This window comes from Chiloscyllium plagiosum, chromosome 6, assembly GCF_004010195.1.
Source record: "Chiloscyllium plagiosum isolate BGI_BamShark_2017 chromosome 6, ASM401019v2, whole genome shotgun sequence".
In the NCBI taxonomy this organism is placed as follows: domain Eukaryota; kingdom Metazoa; phylum Chordata; class Chondrichthyes; order Orectolobiformes; family Hemiscylliidae; genus Chiloscyllium; species Chiloscyllium plagiosum.
Window position 1 is genome coordinate 80,054,415 of NC_057715.1, and position 19,183 is coordinate 80,073,597.

The 19,183-nt window shown below is 41.3% G+C and overlaps 1 protein-coding gene across 4 annotated transcripts in view; it reads left to right on the forward strand.

Moving 5' to 3' along the window:
* The window catches only part of tnfrsf19 (tumor necrosis factor receptor superfamily, member 19), a 95,379-nt gene that overhangs the window by 18,733 nt on the left and 57,463 nt on the right, over nucleotides 1-19,183 (forward strand). For all 4 annotated transcript variants that reach the window (XM_043691952.1, XM_043691956.1, XM_043691955.1 and 1 more), the window contains exon 4: nucleotides 18,400-18,578. In XM_043691952.1, the coding sequence (XP_043547887.1) occupies nucleotides 18,400-18,578 (179 nt within the window). The remainder of the gene's footprint in view (nucleotides 1-18,399; nucleotides 18,579-19,183) is intronic.

The following is a 19,183-nucleotide window of genomic DNA, read 5'->3' on the forward strand; positions in this document are numbered from 1 at the left end:
CCAACATCGCCCACCGCCTGCCGCCCTCAAACCCTGTCCAAGACTGTCCCCCCTGCCCACCCCAACACCGCTCCAACCCCTCCCAATCCTGCCCTCGCCCACCCGCGTCCAACACCACTCTCAACCCCCACGTCCAGTCCGGGGCAGCCGGACTGGACACCAACAGCCAGACCGCTGCTGCTGCTACTGCCTCTTGGGGGGTGAGTCTTCAAATACCGTGTACACACATTTTTACTGCAACTTTTTGACAGGTTCCATCTCTGCCCTGTACTGGACAATGTTAGAGAGATTATCTGGGGAAGGGGGGTTTAGGGTACATACCTGTGTAGAACTCCAGCGAAAGTGTGGGAAGAGAGAGAGAGGGAGTGGGAGATCAATCATTTAGAGACGGTGCCTGCGCTGCCATCTGTCCAGGACTGTTCTCGGCAGCACTTTTAATCACTGTAAACATAAGACGCAATCAGTGTAGGGCACATGTTTTTGATGTAATGTTTCTGTCGTGACTTCAAGACCTCCAGCAAATAATCCAATTTTCGGATAATCGAGGTTCCCCTGTACTGGCGTTGGCAGTCCAGAGAAGGTTCACTTGGACAATATATGACATGGCGGGTCCATCTTATGAGCAGAGGTTGAGTAGATTTGACCTGAACTTATTGGAAAATAGAAAAATGAGAGGCAACTGTATTGAACATTCAAGATTTTTAGGGGACTTGAAAGGATAGATACAGAAAGCTTCTCCCCCTTGTGGGTGAGTCTAGGACCAGAGGCTGTAATCTCCAAATAAGCGCGTTACATTTTTAAGACATAGATAAGGGGGAATTTCCACATTAAGAGGGTGGTCAGACTGTGGGTTTCCCTCCCAGAGAGGGCAGTTGAGGCTGGATCATTAAGTCTATTCGAGACTGAGACAGACAGATTGATAATTAGTAAGGGAATTGAGGGTTGTGGGGAAAGTGGAGATGGGATTACCACATCGGATTGAATAGCAGAGCAGGCTTAAGAGGCTGAATGGCCTACCTCTCCTACTTCTGATCTTATGGTCTTAAAAATTGAGAAGGCAAGTGGACATGTTGGTCTTTATTGCAAGTTTTATGGATCAGACTGAATCCCCTCAAAATAGATCAAGAAGATAGCCTAGACCCTAACTTTTTACTACTGCTAATTAACTGTTCCAATGTCGTGACATGCCATAAATGCACCTTTTGCAAAGGCAAATTCAGTAAAATACTTTGTCTCACATGCAACTCTAGCAGCAGGAAGAGGATCCTGGCTTTTGGCTATAAAAAAGAAAGGAATAAGTGCTTTCATATCCAGCTTCAAGACCAAGAATCCGCAGACAGCTAAAACGAAAACTCCTGGTTCTCTGGGAGATTGACCCCACCCATTCAGGCTGCTCTCTTTTAACAGTCAAGGCCTCACATGTTGCTTACTTTATTCACTTTGAGCACACAATTCTACCTCTATCTCAACCTTTCTTCATAAAAGAGGACAAAATACACCTTTTAAAGCCATAGTATCGCCACACCTGCCCCCTTTAAAGAAATTAAACATCAATATACAAAGATTTAAAAATGGTCAGCCTTACGCTATTCGTACACTACATTGACTCTAAGCATGCAAACGTTCGCCACCACTGTCCATTTCAGTCCATTTTCTCCCGCCACTGAATGTCACCATCTTCCTTCATCAAAGTTATGACAGCACGTCGACAATTACGTTCTCTCATCCTGCCACGTGTTAAATTTTAAATTTGTATAGCTACAATAATAAGCTCCATCTAAACAGTCTAGAATTTTTATCCTTAATTTTTTAAAAAACATTAAGGGGTTATCATCAGTATATACAATTGTCTCAGACACATTACTAGCAATATAAATGTTGAAATGTTGCAATGCCAACACTAAACTCATGATCTCCTTCTCAATTGTGGAATATTTCTGTTGATGGAAAAAATACCCAATAGGTCTTCCTACCTTCTTGTCAACAGTACAGCACTGATACCCACATCACTCGCATCACTAGCTGTCTTGAATGGCTTTGCATAGTTGTGTATGGCCACACTGAGGCAGTGGTTAATACCACCTTCAGGCTGTCAAATGCCTTCTCACATTCCTCTGTCCACTGAAAATTTCTGCACTTCTTCAACAGTGCAGCAGCCACACTGTTAAAATTCAGTCCGAACTTCCGATAAAAGTCACTCAGTCCCAGGGATCGTAATACTTCCCTCTTCATTGATGGTATGGTAAACTCCCCAGTAACATCCTGTGGGACCATTTGTCCATATCAATCACCAGATCATTGATGTACACCACGCCATTGGGTAATCCTGACTTTATTGGTTAGTCTTTGAAATGTGGCTGGCATACTTTTCATACCAAATGACATGATTTAAACTGGTTTAGTTCATTCAGTGTCACGAAAGCTGAAATTTCCTTCATCCTTTCAGATAAAGCTGTCTGCCAGTAACCTCTGACTAAGTCTAACTTAGAAATATAAGTTGCTCGTCCCACCTTCACAATACAGTCTTCCAAAGTGGAATAGGATATGAATCAGATTTTGTAATTGCATTGGCTTTGCAATAGTCCATCTGGTTTTGACATCATTAATATGGGTGAGCTCCATTACTGCAACTCACTTTGATTAAATTATCTTTGAGCATGCATAACATCTCTTTTTGAACTTGTGCCAACTTTAGCAGGTTAAGTCTATACATACCTTGTTTAATTGAAAGAGCATTTTATATATCTACATCATGTGTAATCAGATTAGTACTTCCCAGTTTATTCCAATATCTTCCCATGTGAATGTAATAACACTTGCAGGTCATTTTGGATTTTTCTCTGGAAGGTAATCCAATAATTTATCTTCATAGTCCAATTTAATTTGAGGAATATCGAATTCAGGATCGTCTGAACTTGGTTCTTCGCTCTGTGTTGTAATCAGTAACACATTCTACTTTTGCTCTCCTTCCCTATCAAAATACTTTTGAGCAGATTCATGGAGATGCACAACATAGAAATAGACCCTTTGGTTCAACTTGCCCATGCTGACCAGATATCCTAACTTAATCTAGCCCCATTTGCCAGCACTTAGCCCGTATCCCTCCAAACCATTCTTATTCATATACCCATACAGATGCTTTTTAAATGTTGCAATTGTACCAGCCTCCACCACTTCTCTGGCAGCTCGTTCCATACACGCACCACCCTGTGCGTGAAAAAGTTGCCCCTTAGGTCTCTTTTAAATCTTTCATCTCTCACCCAAATGTGGACTCCCCTGCCCCGGTAAAAGATTGTCTATTTATCCTATCCATGCTCCTCATGATTTTATAAACCTCCATTAGGTCACCCCTCAGCCTCCAACACACCAGGGAAAACAGCCACAGCCTATTCAGCTTCTCCCTGTAGCTCAAATCCTCAAACCCTGGCAACATCCTTGTAAATCTTTTCTAAACCCTTTCAAGTTTCACTACATTCTTCTGATAGGAGGGAGACCAGAACTGCACACAATGACACACTCTGAGACTGGCGCTCTTATCAAATACTTCACCTCAATCAATTTCCTTTCGAATTGATAACACCTACCAGACCTTGCTTTTAAAGGTTTACCTACTGCTGGGAGTAACACCAACACTTTAGCTCCACTAGCCAAATTACAAATTTTTGAACTCTTGTCTGCTTCCTGTTTCATCACATATTGTGCTACTTTCAAATGCTGTCCCGACACTTTACTTAACCCTTCCCTAAGTTTTGATACGTAGTCCAAATGTGTGGTCTCTGAACTCTGATTTACCAATTTCAACTTAATTAATTTCAGTGGTTTTCTCACCTCATGTCCAAAATCTAATTCAAATGGACTGAATTTAGTTGATTCATTAGGTACATCCCTACTTGCAAAAAGTACAAATGGAATTCCTTTATCCTAATATTCTGGATAGTCTTGACTATAAGCTCTCAATACGCCCTTTGTTCTAATGCTCCCTGCAATACTGAATGGTACACAGTGGATTTGAATTATCTTATTCCCAAGCAATCCATAACTTCCTTGAAGGATTTTCATGTAAAATTTGACTCCTGGATCCAATTTTATTTTTGTAGGTAGTCCGTATCTAGTAAAATAATTGAATAACTCTTCTACAATCCTTTTAGCCACGATACTGCATAATGAAATGGCGTCTGGAAATCTAGTAGACACCTCCATTATGGTCAACAAATACTAATTCCCACTTGTTTTAGGTAGGGGTCATATGCAATCAATTAAGACCATTGTATAAGGTTCCTCAAATGCGGGAATGGGTATTAAGGGTGCTGGCTTTATTACTGCCTGAGTTTCCAATTACCTGAGACATATGATATGTCCAGCAAATGTCAACTACATCCTTCTGCAGTCCGGCCCAATAAAAATATTTTTTATGTGCTACCTACAATATCTATAACCTACCAGTAGTACACCTTGTGCCCGTTTTTCATCATGTGATGATCTCTACTTCTTCATCAAGACTTAAATTTTAAGGTAGTAATGTCCTAGGATACACTCAGATTCTTCTTCTGTACATGCTTTTTGATAAAACTGCTTTAGTTTTTCCTCATTCGGATGTAATTCAACTAGGTTCTCTGAATTAAAAATATCCACTATTTCCTCCATTTGTTTTTTTTTTGCAACCATTTGATCAAGCATAATTTCTCATAATTGAAGTTCTTTATTCTTTGATTCTTTGATTTTTCCTCCTGTTTCCAACTGTGGTTTTGTGACTTTGTCAGGGGAAATCCCAGAAAATACATCCGGTAACATCTCAGTGACCTGGCTTTCCACTGGCTTTTCAACCACAGTAGGCATCACTCCCACCTATGACGCAGCTATGTCACTACCAAGGATAGATTGTACTCCCAGAACCGAGAATTTCTCTACTATTCCTACCACCATTTCACCACTTGACACCAGACTGTCCAACCTCACTTTATATAATGGAAAACTGCTCTTTTCCCCATACATTCCACATTTAACACTTTCTCTGCAATACTCCTTATGAATTACATATCTCCTCATCTCTCGCCATCAAAGAATAATTTGTTTCCATATCCCTTACCTCTCTTGGCATACATGAGTAAACCGTACCCACACAGGTAAATTCTTTAAAAGAGATCTGGCACTTGTTTTCTCAACCAACCCCTGATCAAGTTGTACATTCTTCTGCAGCTTTTTAGCTTCCACTGTGTTTTCCTTTACCACTTCAACAGGACTCACTGGCTTATCCTGTTTCCCCACATCTGTCTTCCCAATGCTTGTTCTAAACCACCAACACTACAAAATCTATCCAACCTTTCCACATATGAAACCCATCCATTCTAGGTATTAGTCTAGTAAATGCTCTCTGAACTGCTTCCAATACATTTCTATACTTCCTCAAATAAGGAGACAAATACTCCACACGGTATACTACATGTGATCGTACCAGTATAACTGAGGCATAACTTCCCTATCTTTACGTACAATTCCTCTCTCAATAAATGATAACATTTTATTAGCTTTGTTAATTCCTCACTGTACAGAGGAACCTCGATTATCCAATTTCAGACGGCCGGGCACTATTTCGTTTGGATAATTGATAATTCGGTTAATCGATTAAATGCCTTTCCTCTGGGGCTCAGAGTTTTTTAGGTCCGCTCCCCATCAAGGAGACAAGGCAGCAGCACACTGCACGCGATCCCCCGCTCCCTCCGCCTGCTTCCCATCCCCGTACAGTACTGTCCCCTCCAGCCCTCCCCAACCTTGTCCAACACCACTCCCCCGCCGCCGTCACCATCCAACACCACACCCCTACCCGCCCCCCATATATCCCTCCCCCCTCTCCGGGGCAGCCGGACTGGAAACCAATAAGATTGTTGCTGATGCTGACTTTTGGGGGCTGAGTCTCCAAATAGCACGCACGCGCACATACACACATCTTTTCACTGGAACATTTTAACAGGTTCCACCTTTGCCTTGTACAGGACAATGTTGGAGAGATTATCTGGGGAAGAGGGGGTTAGGGTACACCAATGTAGAAGTCCAGGAAAAGTGTGGGGAGAGAGAGCGGGCAGTCAGTCATTTGGGGACGGGTACCTGTTTAATCACTGTAAACAAAAGACACAATCAGTGCTGGAAACACATCTTTGATGTAATGTTTCTATTGGACCTCAAGATCTCCTTCAGATAACCCGATATTCAGCTAATTGATAGTCGGATAATCGAGGGTCCTCTGTATCTGCATACTAGTCTTTTATAATTCATCCACTAAGGTGCACTCCACATCTCAGGGTTCTACAATCTCTCACCATTTTGATAATATGTGCCATTGTTTTAATCTTCCTGTCAAAATTCACCAATTTGACACTTTTCCATTTTACACTCCATCTGTCAGATATTACCCACTCACTTAAGCTATATATTACCCTTTGTAGCTTCCTTACATCTATTCACAACTTATCTTTCAAACTACCTGTGTCATGGGCAAATTTAGCAATTATACATTCAGAGCTGTCAAATCATTTACAGGTATATAAATTGTTATCACTTGAGTCCCCAGCACTGATCCTTGTGGCACACCCTTTGTCACATCTTGACATCCAGATGAAAGCCCATTTCTGCCTACTCTGTTAGCAAGCCAATCTTCTGTCGGTATTACTATGTTACCTCATAAACCAAGAGCATTTTATTTGCAATAATTTGAAAATCTGTTATTGCATCCTTTTATCGATAGCTTGTTACTTTTTATTTATATTCACTCATAGGATGTGAATGTTGCTGGCTGGGCCAGCATTGATTGTTTGTTGCTTTTGAGAAGATCAAGTGGTGAGCTGCCTTCTTAAACTACTGCAGACCCTTTGGAGCAGATTTATCTTCACTTGACCCATTGGCTGCAGTGGATGGAGGCGATAAGATCTCACAACAACAACAACTTGCATTGTGTGTCAAAGCACAGTATAAAAGGTCTGGACCTGCTGCGTTAAAATTCTGAGACCTGATGGTTTGAAGAGAAAATATTCTATAATATACTGACCTATATTCACACAAGACATTTTAGGAAGTGGAGGTCTCTAGCTTGCTTGTTTCCAATTTAATCATTTTGAAACAGGTAGAAGCACTTCAAAAAAGACTGAATTAAAGAATAAAAACAGAAGTGTTACTCTGAGTGTGGTTCATTTTGTTTAGTCAAGATCCTATTGAGGACTGAATGAAAAATGTTAAATGTTACTGTGGTTCTGTTCGCTGAGCTGGGAATTTGTGTTGCAGACGTTTCGTCCCCTGTCTAGGTGACATCCTCAGTGCTTGGGAGCCTCCTGTGAAGCATTTCTGTGATGTTTTCTCCAGCATTTATAGTGGCACATATTATCCATGCCGGAGGAAAGATCACAGAAGCGCTTCACAGGAGGCTCCCAAGCACTGAGGATGTCACCTAGACAGGGGACGAAACGTCTGCAACACAAATTCCCAGCTCGGGGAACAGAACCACAACAACGAGCACCCGAGCTACAAATCTTCTCACAAACTTTGAATGTCAAATGTTAGTCTGGAAGTATAAACATGTTTGATCATCAAAAATGGTAAAATTGAGGCCTGGAGTCAATTATTCTGTTTCATTTTCTGATTTAATTAACAATAATCTTATAAAAGTACTTTAGAGGATTACTTTTACATTGAGGAATGTATTGTAAAAATAAACAAAATACATTAAAACCTTTATTACTTTGGAATTGAAGTAGAATAGTGCTGGAAATTTCATTTCTGACAGGTGCTGTCAGATGAATTCTATTTTACGATCCAAAATGCAGAAGAAATGAAAGGTCATTAACAAGGTGCCAATGGCTTTCCCAATCAGTGCTAATATTGTGGTAAATTTGTGAACTACAATTGGTGTGTTATTGTAGCAACAATCCGCGCAGCTTAAAATGAAAAGAACATATAACAAAATGTGTGATTTTAAAAAAATGTATATCCCAATTTCACAGTACAATAATTTTGTAACCTTATTTGATCTTTACATTGAATAATACAATTATTGTTCATCTATTTGGGCTATCACTGATATCCTTCAGAATTTTCAGTCCAGAAATAAAAAGCTAAAATAGTGCAGATGCTGTGAGAAAGAAGAAGTACTGGAAACATGCTGCAGATTAACAACATCTATGGTTTCATTCCTGATGAAGGGCTTTTGCCCAAAACGTCGATTTTCCTGCCCCTCGGATGCTGCCTGACCTCCTGTGCTTTTCCAGCACCACTCTAATCTAGATCCTAGCATCTGTGGTGAGACAAAGGTAACTTTAGCATTTCAGTTTGACAACATTTAGTCATGTAGGATGAGTGCAGCAGCATCTGCAAAAATGAAGAAGGCATTGTGACTTGAATTAGCTTTATTGTCACATGTACTCACTCCAGCAATAAATTAAAAAAATAGAGAAACAAGAGTTCAGAATAACAGTTCTTCTAACCCAGACCGGATCAGGCTTCACCTCGAGGCCAGGAATGCTGGATTTGAATCTATGCTGAGCCCAGGAGTCTGTGTTGAGGCCAGGAGATCACAGTGAGGCCAGGAGTCCATACTGAGGCCGGGCCCACCCTGAGGCCAAGGGTTTGAGTCCACCCTGAGGCCAAGAGTTCTAGTCCACTCTGGGACCAGGAGTTCGAGCCCACGCTGAGTTCGGGAATTTGATTCCATGCTGAGTTCAGGAGTTTTAGTCCATGCTGAGGCTGGGAGTTCAAGTCCGTGCTGAGGCTGTGAGTCCGGTCCACACTGAGGCCGGGTGTTTGAGTCCACTCTGAGGCCGTGAGTCCAGGTCCATGCTGAGGCCGGGTGTTTGAGTCCTCCCTGACGCTGTGAGTCCAGGTCCACGCTGAGTCTGAATGTTTTGAAACCACTCTGAGGCCGTGAGTCCAGGTCCATGCTGAGGCCGGGTGTTTGAGTCCACCCTGACGCTGTGAGTCCAGGTCCACGCTGAGTCCGAATGTTTTGAGACCACTCTGTGACCAGGTCTTTCAGTCCACTCTGAGGCTGAGTCCGGGTCCACGCTGAAGCCAGGTGTTTGAGTCCACGCTGAGGTCAGGAATTCGAGTCCACCCTGAGGCTAGGCATTCAAGTCCACCCTGAGGCCAGGCATTCAAGTCCACCCTGAGGCCGGGAGTTTGAGTCCACCTTGAGGCGGGGAGTTTTCCAATAGATTTCTAATTGGTACACGACTGTAGAGGTGTTCCACAAAATTTCATGTGCAACACTCTTGCCTCTGAGTTGGAAACATTAAGTCCTGCTCCAGAAACCTGAGCACGAATCCAGGTTGGTATTCAAGCACAATTCTGATGGAGTGGAGATGTCACCTTTCAGTGCAGTTGTTGAATCAGGCCTTATTTGCTCTCGCAGTTAGACATAAATAGACCCTTTGACCCGATACAAAGAAGAGCTGGGGAATTCTCCCCAGTGTCCTAGGTTATGAAAGGTGTTGTATAAATAAAGGTTAAAAAAAATCCACAAACTCAAATATTTAGAATTCATCGATGGCCCACAGTATTTCTAAAATTCTTAGTTATATTGTTTGCACTGAAGGTACTAACTTCATTCTGTCACCCATCACCTGTACTTTGATCATTGAGGTTCCTAAGTTCATTCAAATCAAGAGACAAATTCCAAAAACAGTGAGTCATTAATTCCTACCCGCAGGATGATGCATAAATGCTCTTAAGCAGCAAACGATTAACTTTATTAAATTAATACTGTACTTGCTTTGCATTTCAGACAGAAAGCCAAAAGAATCAGTGCACTGCAGCCAAAAAAGCAACACACAGTGCAACACGTGCACTTCCACTATCAGCCTGAGTGAATATATAATCTGGTCGGCAGAAAGAAAATTTACCAGCTTTCAACAAAGAATCTAACATGTATAGAGATGTTTCAGTTTTTTCAAAACATCACATTTATATAATAGAATAAATCATTTCCACAGTCCAGCAAGGGGTTTAAGGATTATTTTTGAAGAATTGTGTTACCTCTTTGCAACCCACATCTTTGGTCTTATCTAAATGTAACCATACATTCTTTTCAACAAACTGTCAGGAAGTAGGCTTTACACAAAGCCACTTGTATTTTTTTATCCATGCTTGGCGAACACTTCAAAGCAATCTGACCTTGTTAATATTACAGCAGTTTATATATAAATAATTTGAATCTGACAGTGCTCCGTTTTCCATGCATTCTGATATAAACTGATCATTTTTAAGATCTTACTTGCAGCCCAACTCTGACAGGGCTCCTTCATCATTTTCTTTGGCTGGGGACGTTCACAAATGAAGTTTGTTTGGATTTTATTCCATGTATTTTGGGAAAATAATTTTTAAAACAGGCCCAACTGAACAAGAGAGTATACAGCAGAAGAAAAGGACTAGTCACCAACCCCTAGTTAAGGGAAATAACATGTCAAAATAATTTTTCAAAATATCAATGAATGATACCAGCACTGCAAATCATGCAACTGATTAAGGTAACCAGAAAACATATTCAATTATCCTGTGTGTAGATAGCTGGTCTCATTTGGACAACTGTGGCCACTTTGGATCAACACTGATCTACAAAGGAAAAAGTCAGTCTGGTTTCTCATTTTTATACAGTAGTTGCTGCTGGAAATTCTACGTGAATATTGTGTGAGGACAGGATTGAATATACTTCCAGTGTCCTCCACCGCAGCACGGTGGCTCAGTGGTTAGCACCGCTGCCTCATAGCACCAGGGACCTGGTTTCAATTCTACCTTCAGATGACATTCTGTGTAGAATTTGCACATTCTCCCCGTGTCTGCATGCATTTTCTCAAAGTGCTCTGCTTTCCTCCCATAGTCCAAAGATATGCAAGTTAGGTGGATTGGCCATGCTAGATTGCCCTGTAGGCTAGCTGGATTAGCCATGGGAAATGCAATAATAGTAAAGGAGGTGGGTTTGGATAGGACGCTCATCAGAGGGTCAGTGTAGACAAGATGGGCTGAATGGCCTACTTCCTCACTGTAGGATTCTATTAATCATTACCTGATCTCACCCTTTCAGGCGGCACGGTGGCTCAGTGGTTAGCACTGCTGCCTCACGGTGCCAGAGAGTCAGATTTGATACCCGCCTCGGGCGACTGTCTGTGTGGAACTTGCACATTCTCCCTGTGTCTGTGTGGGTTTCCTTCAGGCGCTCCGGTTTCCTCCCACACTCCAAAGATGTGCAGGTCAGGTGAATTGACCGTGCTAAATTGCCCATAGCATTAGGTTCATTAGTCAGGGGTAAATATAGGATCGGGGAATGGGTCTGGGTGGGTTACTCTTTGGATGGTCAGTGTGGACTTGTAGGGCCATGTTTCCACACTGTAGGGGATCTGATCTGATCTCTCTGAATTGACATGTTAGAGTGCTAAATATACAGTGCTGAAATCACTGAACCGTAAGCCAATAGGGAGGGATGGAGGCAATGAATGGGCTGCTCAATACAGTGAATATCAGTAAACATCCCCAATTCTGAGCTGAGCTGAGCTGAAATAGTAAGGCTGAGTACAGTTCCCTGAGGAACTCCTGCAACAACGTATTGATGTTAAGATGATTGATCTCAAACGACCATAACAATCTTCCTTCTTGCTAGGCAGTAATCCAGCCAGTGGAGAATTTTCCCCATGATTTTCATTGACATCAATTTTGCTCAGGCTCCTTTAAGCCATCTTTGTTAAAATGCTGCTTTGATTTTGATTTTGAACGCATTCACCCTCAGCTCACCTTTGGAATTCAGCTCTTTTTATCAAAATAGAAATCTGGAACCAAAAGTTATTGGTAGCCCCCAAACTGAGCATCAATAAAAGAGGTTATTGCTGCATAAGTACAGACTGTCTGTCATTCCATTGCTTTGCTGATGAACATGCTAGAAGTTGGTTGGATTTGAGTTCTTTCTGCTTTCTGTGGATAGGACTTATCTGAGTAATTTTTTTCATTTTATTGTATAGTTGGTTGCCAGTGATAGACATAAAGGAACAATGGGTGAGGAATGGGGGATGGGTGGTGTCACAAACAAGGTGGGAATTGAGGATTGTTTGTTCCATTCCCTTTGTAAGCCTGACATGGTGAGGTATTATTTGATTTATCCCTTTTTCCTTTTTACTTTTTCCCTTACCGTGGTAAGCACAAAGGTGCTCCCCAAATCCTCATTTCTCACATGCTAAGTTTGAAATCAAACTCACAGCAAAAACCTTTAAGGTGAAATCAAAGGTAGATCTTATTAACGAAACATTCAAAATGCCAGGGAGTTGCTTCAGTACTCCATTCACATATACAAAAGCTAGAAAGAAAGAGAAAGGGAAGGAAAGAAGTTACAACTTATGAATTTCTTTCAAAATCAAACATATTGATATTGGTTTACATGACTACAGTGAGTACAGTCAGTCACTGTTCAATTGGAGACTGTAAGTCAGTTGGTATTGTAACCGAACTCCTTTCCTGGGAGCTAGGGTACAGGAGTTTAAAGACTGGTAGGTGGCCTACTCCTTCTCCTATTTCTTATTTTCTTATGAAGCTGTAGCAATACTTCTTGTACTCAGAGAATCGGTCTAATTTGGCAGGTGAAGTCTGAGGTGGTTTCAGGAGATGAGATTCTTGAGAGGGAGAGAAAGATGAAGAACAAGCTTCTAGCTGCTAAGACCTGGAGCTTCATTATGTGGAATTTGCACATTCTCCCTGTCTCTGCGTGGGTTTGCGCCGAGTGCTCTTGTTTCCTTCAACAGTCCAAAGATATGCAGCTTAGATTGACTAGCCGTGATAAATGCAAGCTTACTAGGATAGGCCAAGGTTACAGGGTTAGGGGCCTGGGTCTGGGTGGGATGCTCTTTGGAGGGTTGGTGCAAACTTGATGGGCTGAATGACCTCTTTCCACAGTGTAGGGTTTCTCCGATTCTCTGATACATGTTCTAGAACAGCTTAGCCAGGGGCATGGCTCATTCTGGATCACAAGTCTTCAATACTGCCCCCAGAACGTTGTCAGGGTCCAAAGTCCTTCCAATGCTATTAGCAGTTTGAAACGAATCAAATTGATAGCGGAGTGACAGCTGGGATGCTGGGGACCTCAGGAGGAAGCCAAGATGGATCATCCACTTGGCATTTCTAGCTGGAGATGGTTTCAAATGTTTCAGCCCTGTCTTGTGCATCAGCATACTGGGCTATCCCAACCCAGAAAGTAGGGATTTTCTCAACCCCCGCCCACCAAATTTTGTTGTTTAATTGTCCACCCAACATTCATGACTAGATGTGACAGGACTGTAGAACTTTGATCTGTTGCTTGTGGGATGGTTTAGCTGGATAAATCACAGCTGCTTCTGTTGCCTGCATGCTAGTATTCCTGTGTTGTAGCATCAGTAAGTTGGCACCTCATTTTAACATATAGCTGGTGTTACTTCTCATTAAATCAGATGGCAATGCTAAAGTGAGGAATATGCCAGGCCATTAGATTACAGCTTGAGGTTGAATATAATGCTGCTGCTGCTGCTGCTGATGTCCCACAGTGCTCATAGCAGATCTGTTCTTAACCTACCCTATTTTACATGGAAATAATGTTCTACATCATAGTACTGAGCAATGGGTAATAAATGCTGGCCCAGCCAATAAGGTTCCCACCCCGTTCAAAGAATAAACAGGAAAAAGCTTGTTGATGGTTAAGGTTAAATAGGCCTTTCTCTCTTATTAGTTCTCTCATCAACTGCTGCATATCCAATCTAACAGATGTATCCTTCAGAACTCAGTAGGCTTTCCATGTTTGATGTGATGCCTTCGTGGGATTCATAAACAATGTTGATCACTTCCAGGGCCAATCCCTCTTTGCTGGTGCCACTACGTCTGTTGGAGCAGGACATAGCCAGGGTTGGCTATGGAGGAATCTGGTTCATTGGTTATAAAATTCTGTGAGTATAGCCTTGTCAGATTGTTGTCAGACTAGAATATGAGACAGCTTTCCCTATTTTAATACAAACTCCCAGGTGCCAGTGAGAAGACTTTTCAGCATCACTCTGTCCCAGTGGTCTGCCTAGTTTTATATTTTATAGTTGTTTTGTCAGTTGTTACACCTTCATGGCTTGCTGGGCCATGTACGTGGAATAAGGTGGAAGCTATATCAGGATATCTGGGTTCAAATTTCACCCTGATAGCTGGCTGAGTTTAATTTCAATTAATAAATCTGAAATTGAAAGCTAGTTTTAGTAATAGTGACCATGAAATTATTGAAACTGGGTTACTATTAATGGCAATGTAAATGGCCCTTCAGCGGCCCCTTAATGTTTCCCCAAGGTCGTATCCTCACTTTATCCTCCACTTAATCTCTCAAATCCAGCATGCCATCCCGACATCAGGATGTGTCCAGTCTGGCCCTGGCAAAATCCTGGACTGACCACCAAGTCCCCCTTGTTGGTATTGTATGATTGTCAGCAACTCCCTGAGGCCGGATGTCCTCCCTGGATAAAGGATAATGTCCCATTTCCAACCACTCATTGTTGTTCACATTGGGTAAGTGGGGCAGCTGCCAACAGCAAGGAAGGGCTCCTCATCTATCCTGACCTTTGAGTTGAGTCCATGGCACCCCACTTAATCCAGCTCCAGGCATGGCTTCCCAAATGGTCAATATAATTGTAGTAAAGCTTCTTAACACTAATATTTCAATCCCTTTGTGACAAAAGTTAACATATAATTTATCTTTCTAATTTCTTGCTGTACCTACATTGCTAACTTCTGTATAATTCATGTGCAAAGACATCCAGACCTTTCTGAATGTAGACACGTCCATGTTTGTCACAATTAAGAAAATATTCTGGTTTTTAAAAGTAAAAATCCTACCAGAGCCGTTAACTTCAAACTTGACATTGTTTTCTATGTTCTTGCCAAATCTCTTTACCCATCTATATCTCTCTGCAGCTTCTTTGTGTTCACACCACTTAACTTCCCACCTAACTTTGTATATCAGCAAATCTATCAAGGTCACTCTCATTCCCCTCATCTAAGTCATTCATATAGATTGTAAGTAGCTGAGGCCCGAGTACTGATCTTTGTGGTTCTTTGCTGTTACAGCCTGTCAACATGAAAGCTTCCTATTTATTTTTACACTCTGTTTTCTTAATTGTCCTGGCTACAACTCAGACAGGCTAGTTATTGAGCCAGCAACCTCTTGTCTGCCCTGACTTAGTGTTGCATTTGACAGTGCCTTAACCAATAGCTATTCAAAGAAGTACTTGAAAATAATTTCCAACCTGTACTAAAATATTCAGTGTTAGATATTTTTCAGGCATAACCTTGACCAGAGGAGATGCATAGTTTCAGTGGTTGATTTTGGATATCAGCACAGTTGGAACGTAGCCTCTGTGTGCGAAAGAGATGTTTTCTTTTATCTTAATATTTGATCATGTCATTGTGCATGTGCAAGATTCCTTGGTATAGTTGTTTGGGGCATGTCTTTTGGTCCTTGTGTGGAAGACTGGAAGTGGCAGTATCTCATTAAACAATGTATTTCTGATTCTCTTTACATTTAACTGTGAGGTAATGCACCAACACAACTATCTTTTATTAAATCAGTTGAGAGTTAGCTTTAAAAGGCAATGCTCACTAAATGACTCAATAAAACCTGTTGAATTCTGACCTCAATGGGCTTCCTTCTCTAAATAGTGAACCGATTAAATATTTGAAAGCAACTAAAAGATGAATAATAAGCAAAATCAGAGAATGCTGGAGAGACCTAGGAGGTCTGGCATCATCTGTAGAGAGAAAGCAGATTAATGTTTCATCAGCAAAGTCATAACAGACTCAAAATGTTAACTCTGTTTCTCTCTTCACAGATGTGTTTGTTTCAAATTTCCAGCATCCACAGTATGCCTTATAAGATGAATAATATTTCATTATAAACTAGAAAAACACAATTAAAGCAGCTAACGTTAAGTAGAGTGAGACTACATTGTAAACAGTTCCTCACTAGATTTTAAATTGTTTTAACAGACTCGTATGGTAATGTTTCCATTAAAATTATTTTATCATCTGAACACCTCAAAAATTGTTTCAATCCTGAAGGGCAAACCTCAGCCCTGTAGTAAAATCTTACATTCTTACATCTGTAGCACATGTTAAGGATATCCAGTTCTGTGTTCACAAAGAATCACTGGACTCAAAACATTAACTCTCTTTCTCTCTACAGGTGCTATGAGACCTGCTGTGTTTTGTCAACAATTTTTGCTTTTGTTAATTGATATCCAAATTGTCTCTGATAAGGTTATTTTGAACTCAAGGCTAAGGTTTATAGTATTTGCACTAATTCAGCAAAGATCTGGTCCTGCATAAGAATGTTACTTCGAGCAACAATACAGGAATCAAGCTCAGCTAAACCAGTTGACATTAATGCAGGATCATATTAACTTCATAGTAGCAACATTTATATGCAGGGATCTTTTCTTAAAAAGCAAAAGGAAGATATTCAAGATTTCTGCCTTTTTCGAGTTACCTGGGAAATTAGGGAGCCAGTAGGTAGCTCTTTGTTATTTTCTCTGTGGCAATGGCTTGACCAATCAGAGTTGACTTGCCAAACAAGCAGCTTCCTTTTTTTGCCTTGAAAAATAAGTTGTGATTGTTTGAACTTTGACATTATTGCATTTACCCTGATGAGTTTAAGAAAAAAGCTTCAACAACATTTCTGGGTTTTTTTTCAGCAATAATTGTAGGGGGTCATACTTTTTTTCCATTTATGACAAGTGGGTGTTACGAGGAGAAAATGAGGACTGCAGATGCTAGAGGTCAGAGCTGAAAAGTGTGTTGCTGGAAAAGCGCAGCAGGTCAGGCAGCATCCAAGGAGCAGGGGAATCGACGTTTCGGGCATAAGCCCTTCTTCAGGAATCTCTGAAGAAGGGCTTATGCCGAAACGTCGATCCTCCTACTCCTTGGATGCTACCTGACCTGCTGCGCTTTTCCAGCAACACATTTTTCAGCTCAAGCGGGTGTTACTGGCTGGTCAGCATTTATTGCCCGTCCCTAGTTGCCCTTGAGAAGATGATGATGAGCTGCCTTCTTGAACTACTATGATCCACCTGCTGTGGGTTGACCCACAATGCACGTAGGGAGGGACTTCCCAGAATTTTGACCCAGCAACACTGAAATCTCAAAACAGAAGATGCCAGAGGAGTAAGCGTTAATACAAAATCTGATGGTGGCTATTAATGGAACATATGATAAATCTTCTTGTGGGGGAAAGCAATTGAAGCAAAAGATATTGTAACAGGGAAATGGATTAGAGGAGCAACCTTGGTACAGTGGCTGGAACGATGAGCATAGGAACAGTAAAAAGTTGGATGGACAGTCAAAAGGGTAATGTATGACATATTAATAATAGGATCAGAAACAAAGTGGACAAGAGAAAGGATATTGTCCTGAGTGAGCCCATAAGATGAGGAAATGGCGCTTGATTCTAGATGACAATAAAATGAAATGATGCAACTTGCAGCCTAGCAGGGAATCCTCAGCGAGGGAGTAGTGACCTTGAGTTACAGTTAGAACTAAATGACCCAAATGAGTTCACAATGCCAGGTATTTAGTTTGGCAACCAAAATGTCGGGGAACAAAAGACTTGATTAGTTGGTTGGCATACAGCACTGCGCTTTGGAAATCAGTGGGAGGTTAAGACCTAAAGCAGTTAGGATTTTGCCCTGTTAGGAGAAATCTGAGGCCTGCTTCCTGGCAATAAGCACAGATCCTGGATGACACTAGTTATTTGTTTGTCAGTAATGAAACATATGGAAGCCTAATGGTGGAATAAATGAAATAAGGGAATTGTTACTTTATTCTCAGTGTTGCACTGCTTTAATGCCATTGCTCATTGGACTGGGAATTGGAAGTGACATTTGTGAGCACACAAATTAATTCGAGCACTATAATTTGCAAATAGAATTAAGCCTCAAGCAGAGTCGTCAAAGGTACAAAAATAATCTATTCCTCAGAAACAAATGAATCCCTCCACTCTTCTGATTTTGGAACAGCACAATGAATGAATGCAGAAGCATTTCATTTACGCCCTGCTCCTGGACATTCACATGACTGACTTAATTAAAAAAATAACTCCACTATAGCTATAAATAATGTAGCTGTAGGAGACCTCAAGCCTTATTGTCATTCAAATTCTCTGTGTATTGTGAAATAACGGAATGATTAAGTGTTGATTAAAGCAGTAAGGGAGATTATTAGCACTGAAAGGGACATTGGAATTCAGTGAAAGGTTGCCATTGTCTCCTGACTAAGGCCTGTCTGCAGTAATCATTACACATGCCTCTTGTTTTTATCGTAGTAATTTCTCCTTATTCACGCTCCTTTTTTCCTCTAACAGTGGGTATTTCTTGTTAATCCTTGCAGGAATGTGGATTTGGATATGGGGATGATGGACAGTGCGTGACCTGCAGGCCAAGCAGGTTCAAGGAAGACTGGGGATTTCAAAAGTGCAAGCCATGCCTGGACTGTGCTCTCGTAAACCGCATCCAAAAGGCCAACTGCACAGCCACCAGTAATGCTGTGTGTGGAGACTGCTTGTCAGGGTAGGTTCAAGGAGCATCAGATTTGTTCTGCATACTTACTAAGTATCTGGGATGACCCAATTTCAATCTCCCTCAACTTTGAGGTGTTGTCAAATTCCTACTGAACGCTTCCCACGGGACATTTGTTAACAAAACTAATCCATTCATTGCCTATGCACTTTTGTAAAATAATCCAACTGAACCATTTCAAAATCTTCCTCTATGTCATTTACTCCACTTTCCATGGTAACTTTTTTTTTGATGATAGAAAATTAAACAAGGCTGTGTGTACAGATTACGCATTGTCTGATCTAGGACAAATCCACCAAAAATCCAATGTAAAATATGTTCTTTCTCTCTGAATGGCAACTCTGTCTTTCTAAGTTATTTTCTTCATATTTTCCTTGAATTATACAACTGATGATGATATGTGCCCCTCAGCACTTTTCTCCCTCTCTCTCTTTCTCTTGCTCTTCCCCTCTATTCAAAACTGCCTCAGGATTTCACCACAGAATCACAACAGAGATCAGGAGCTGCGTGGTGTGTCCTCATTTTAGGATGAGGATTTGAGGGGAAGCTAAGGGATAGGGAAAGGGAGAGTTTAGGTAAAGATACTGGCTTTCCTT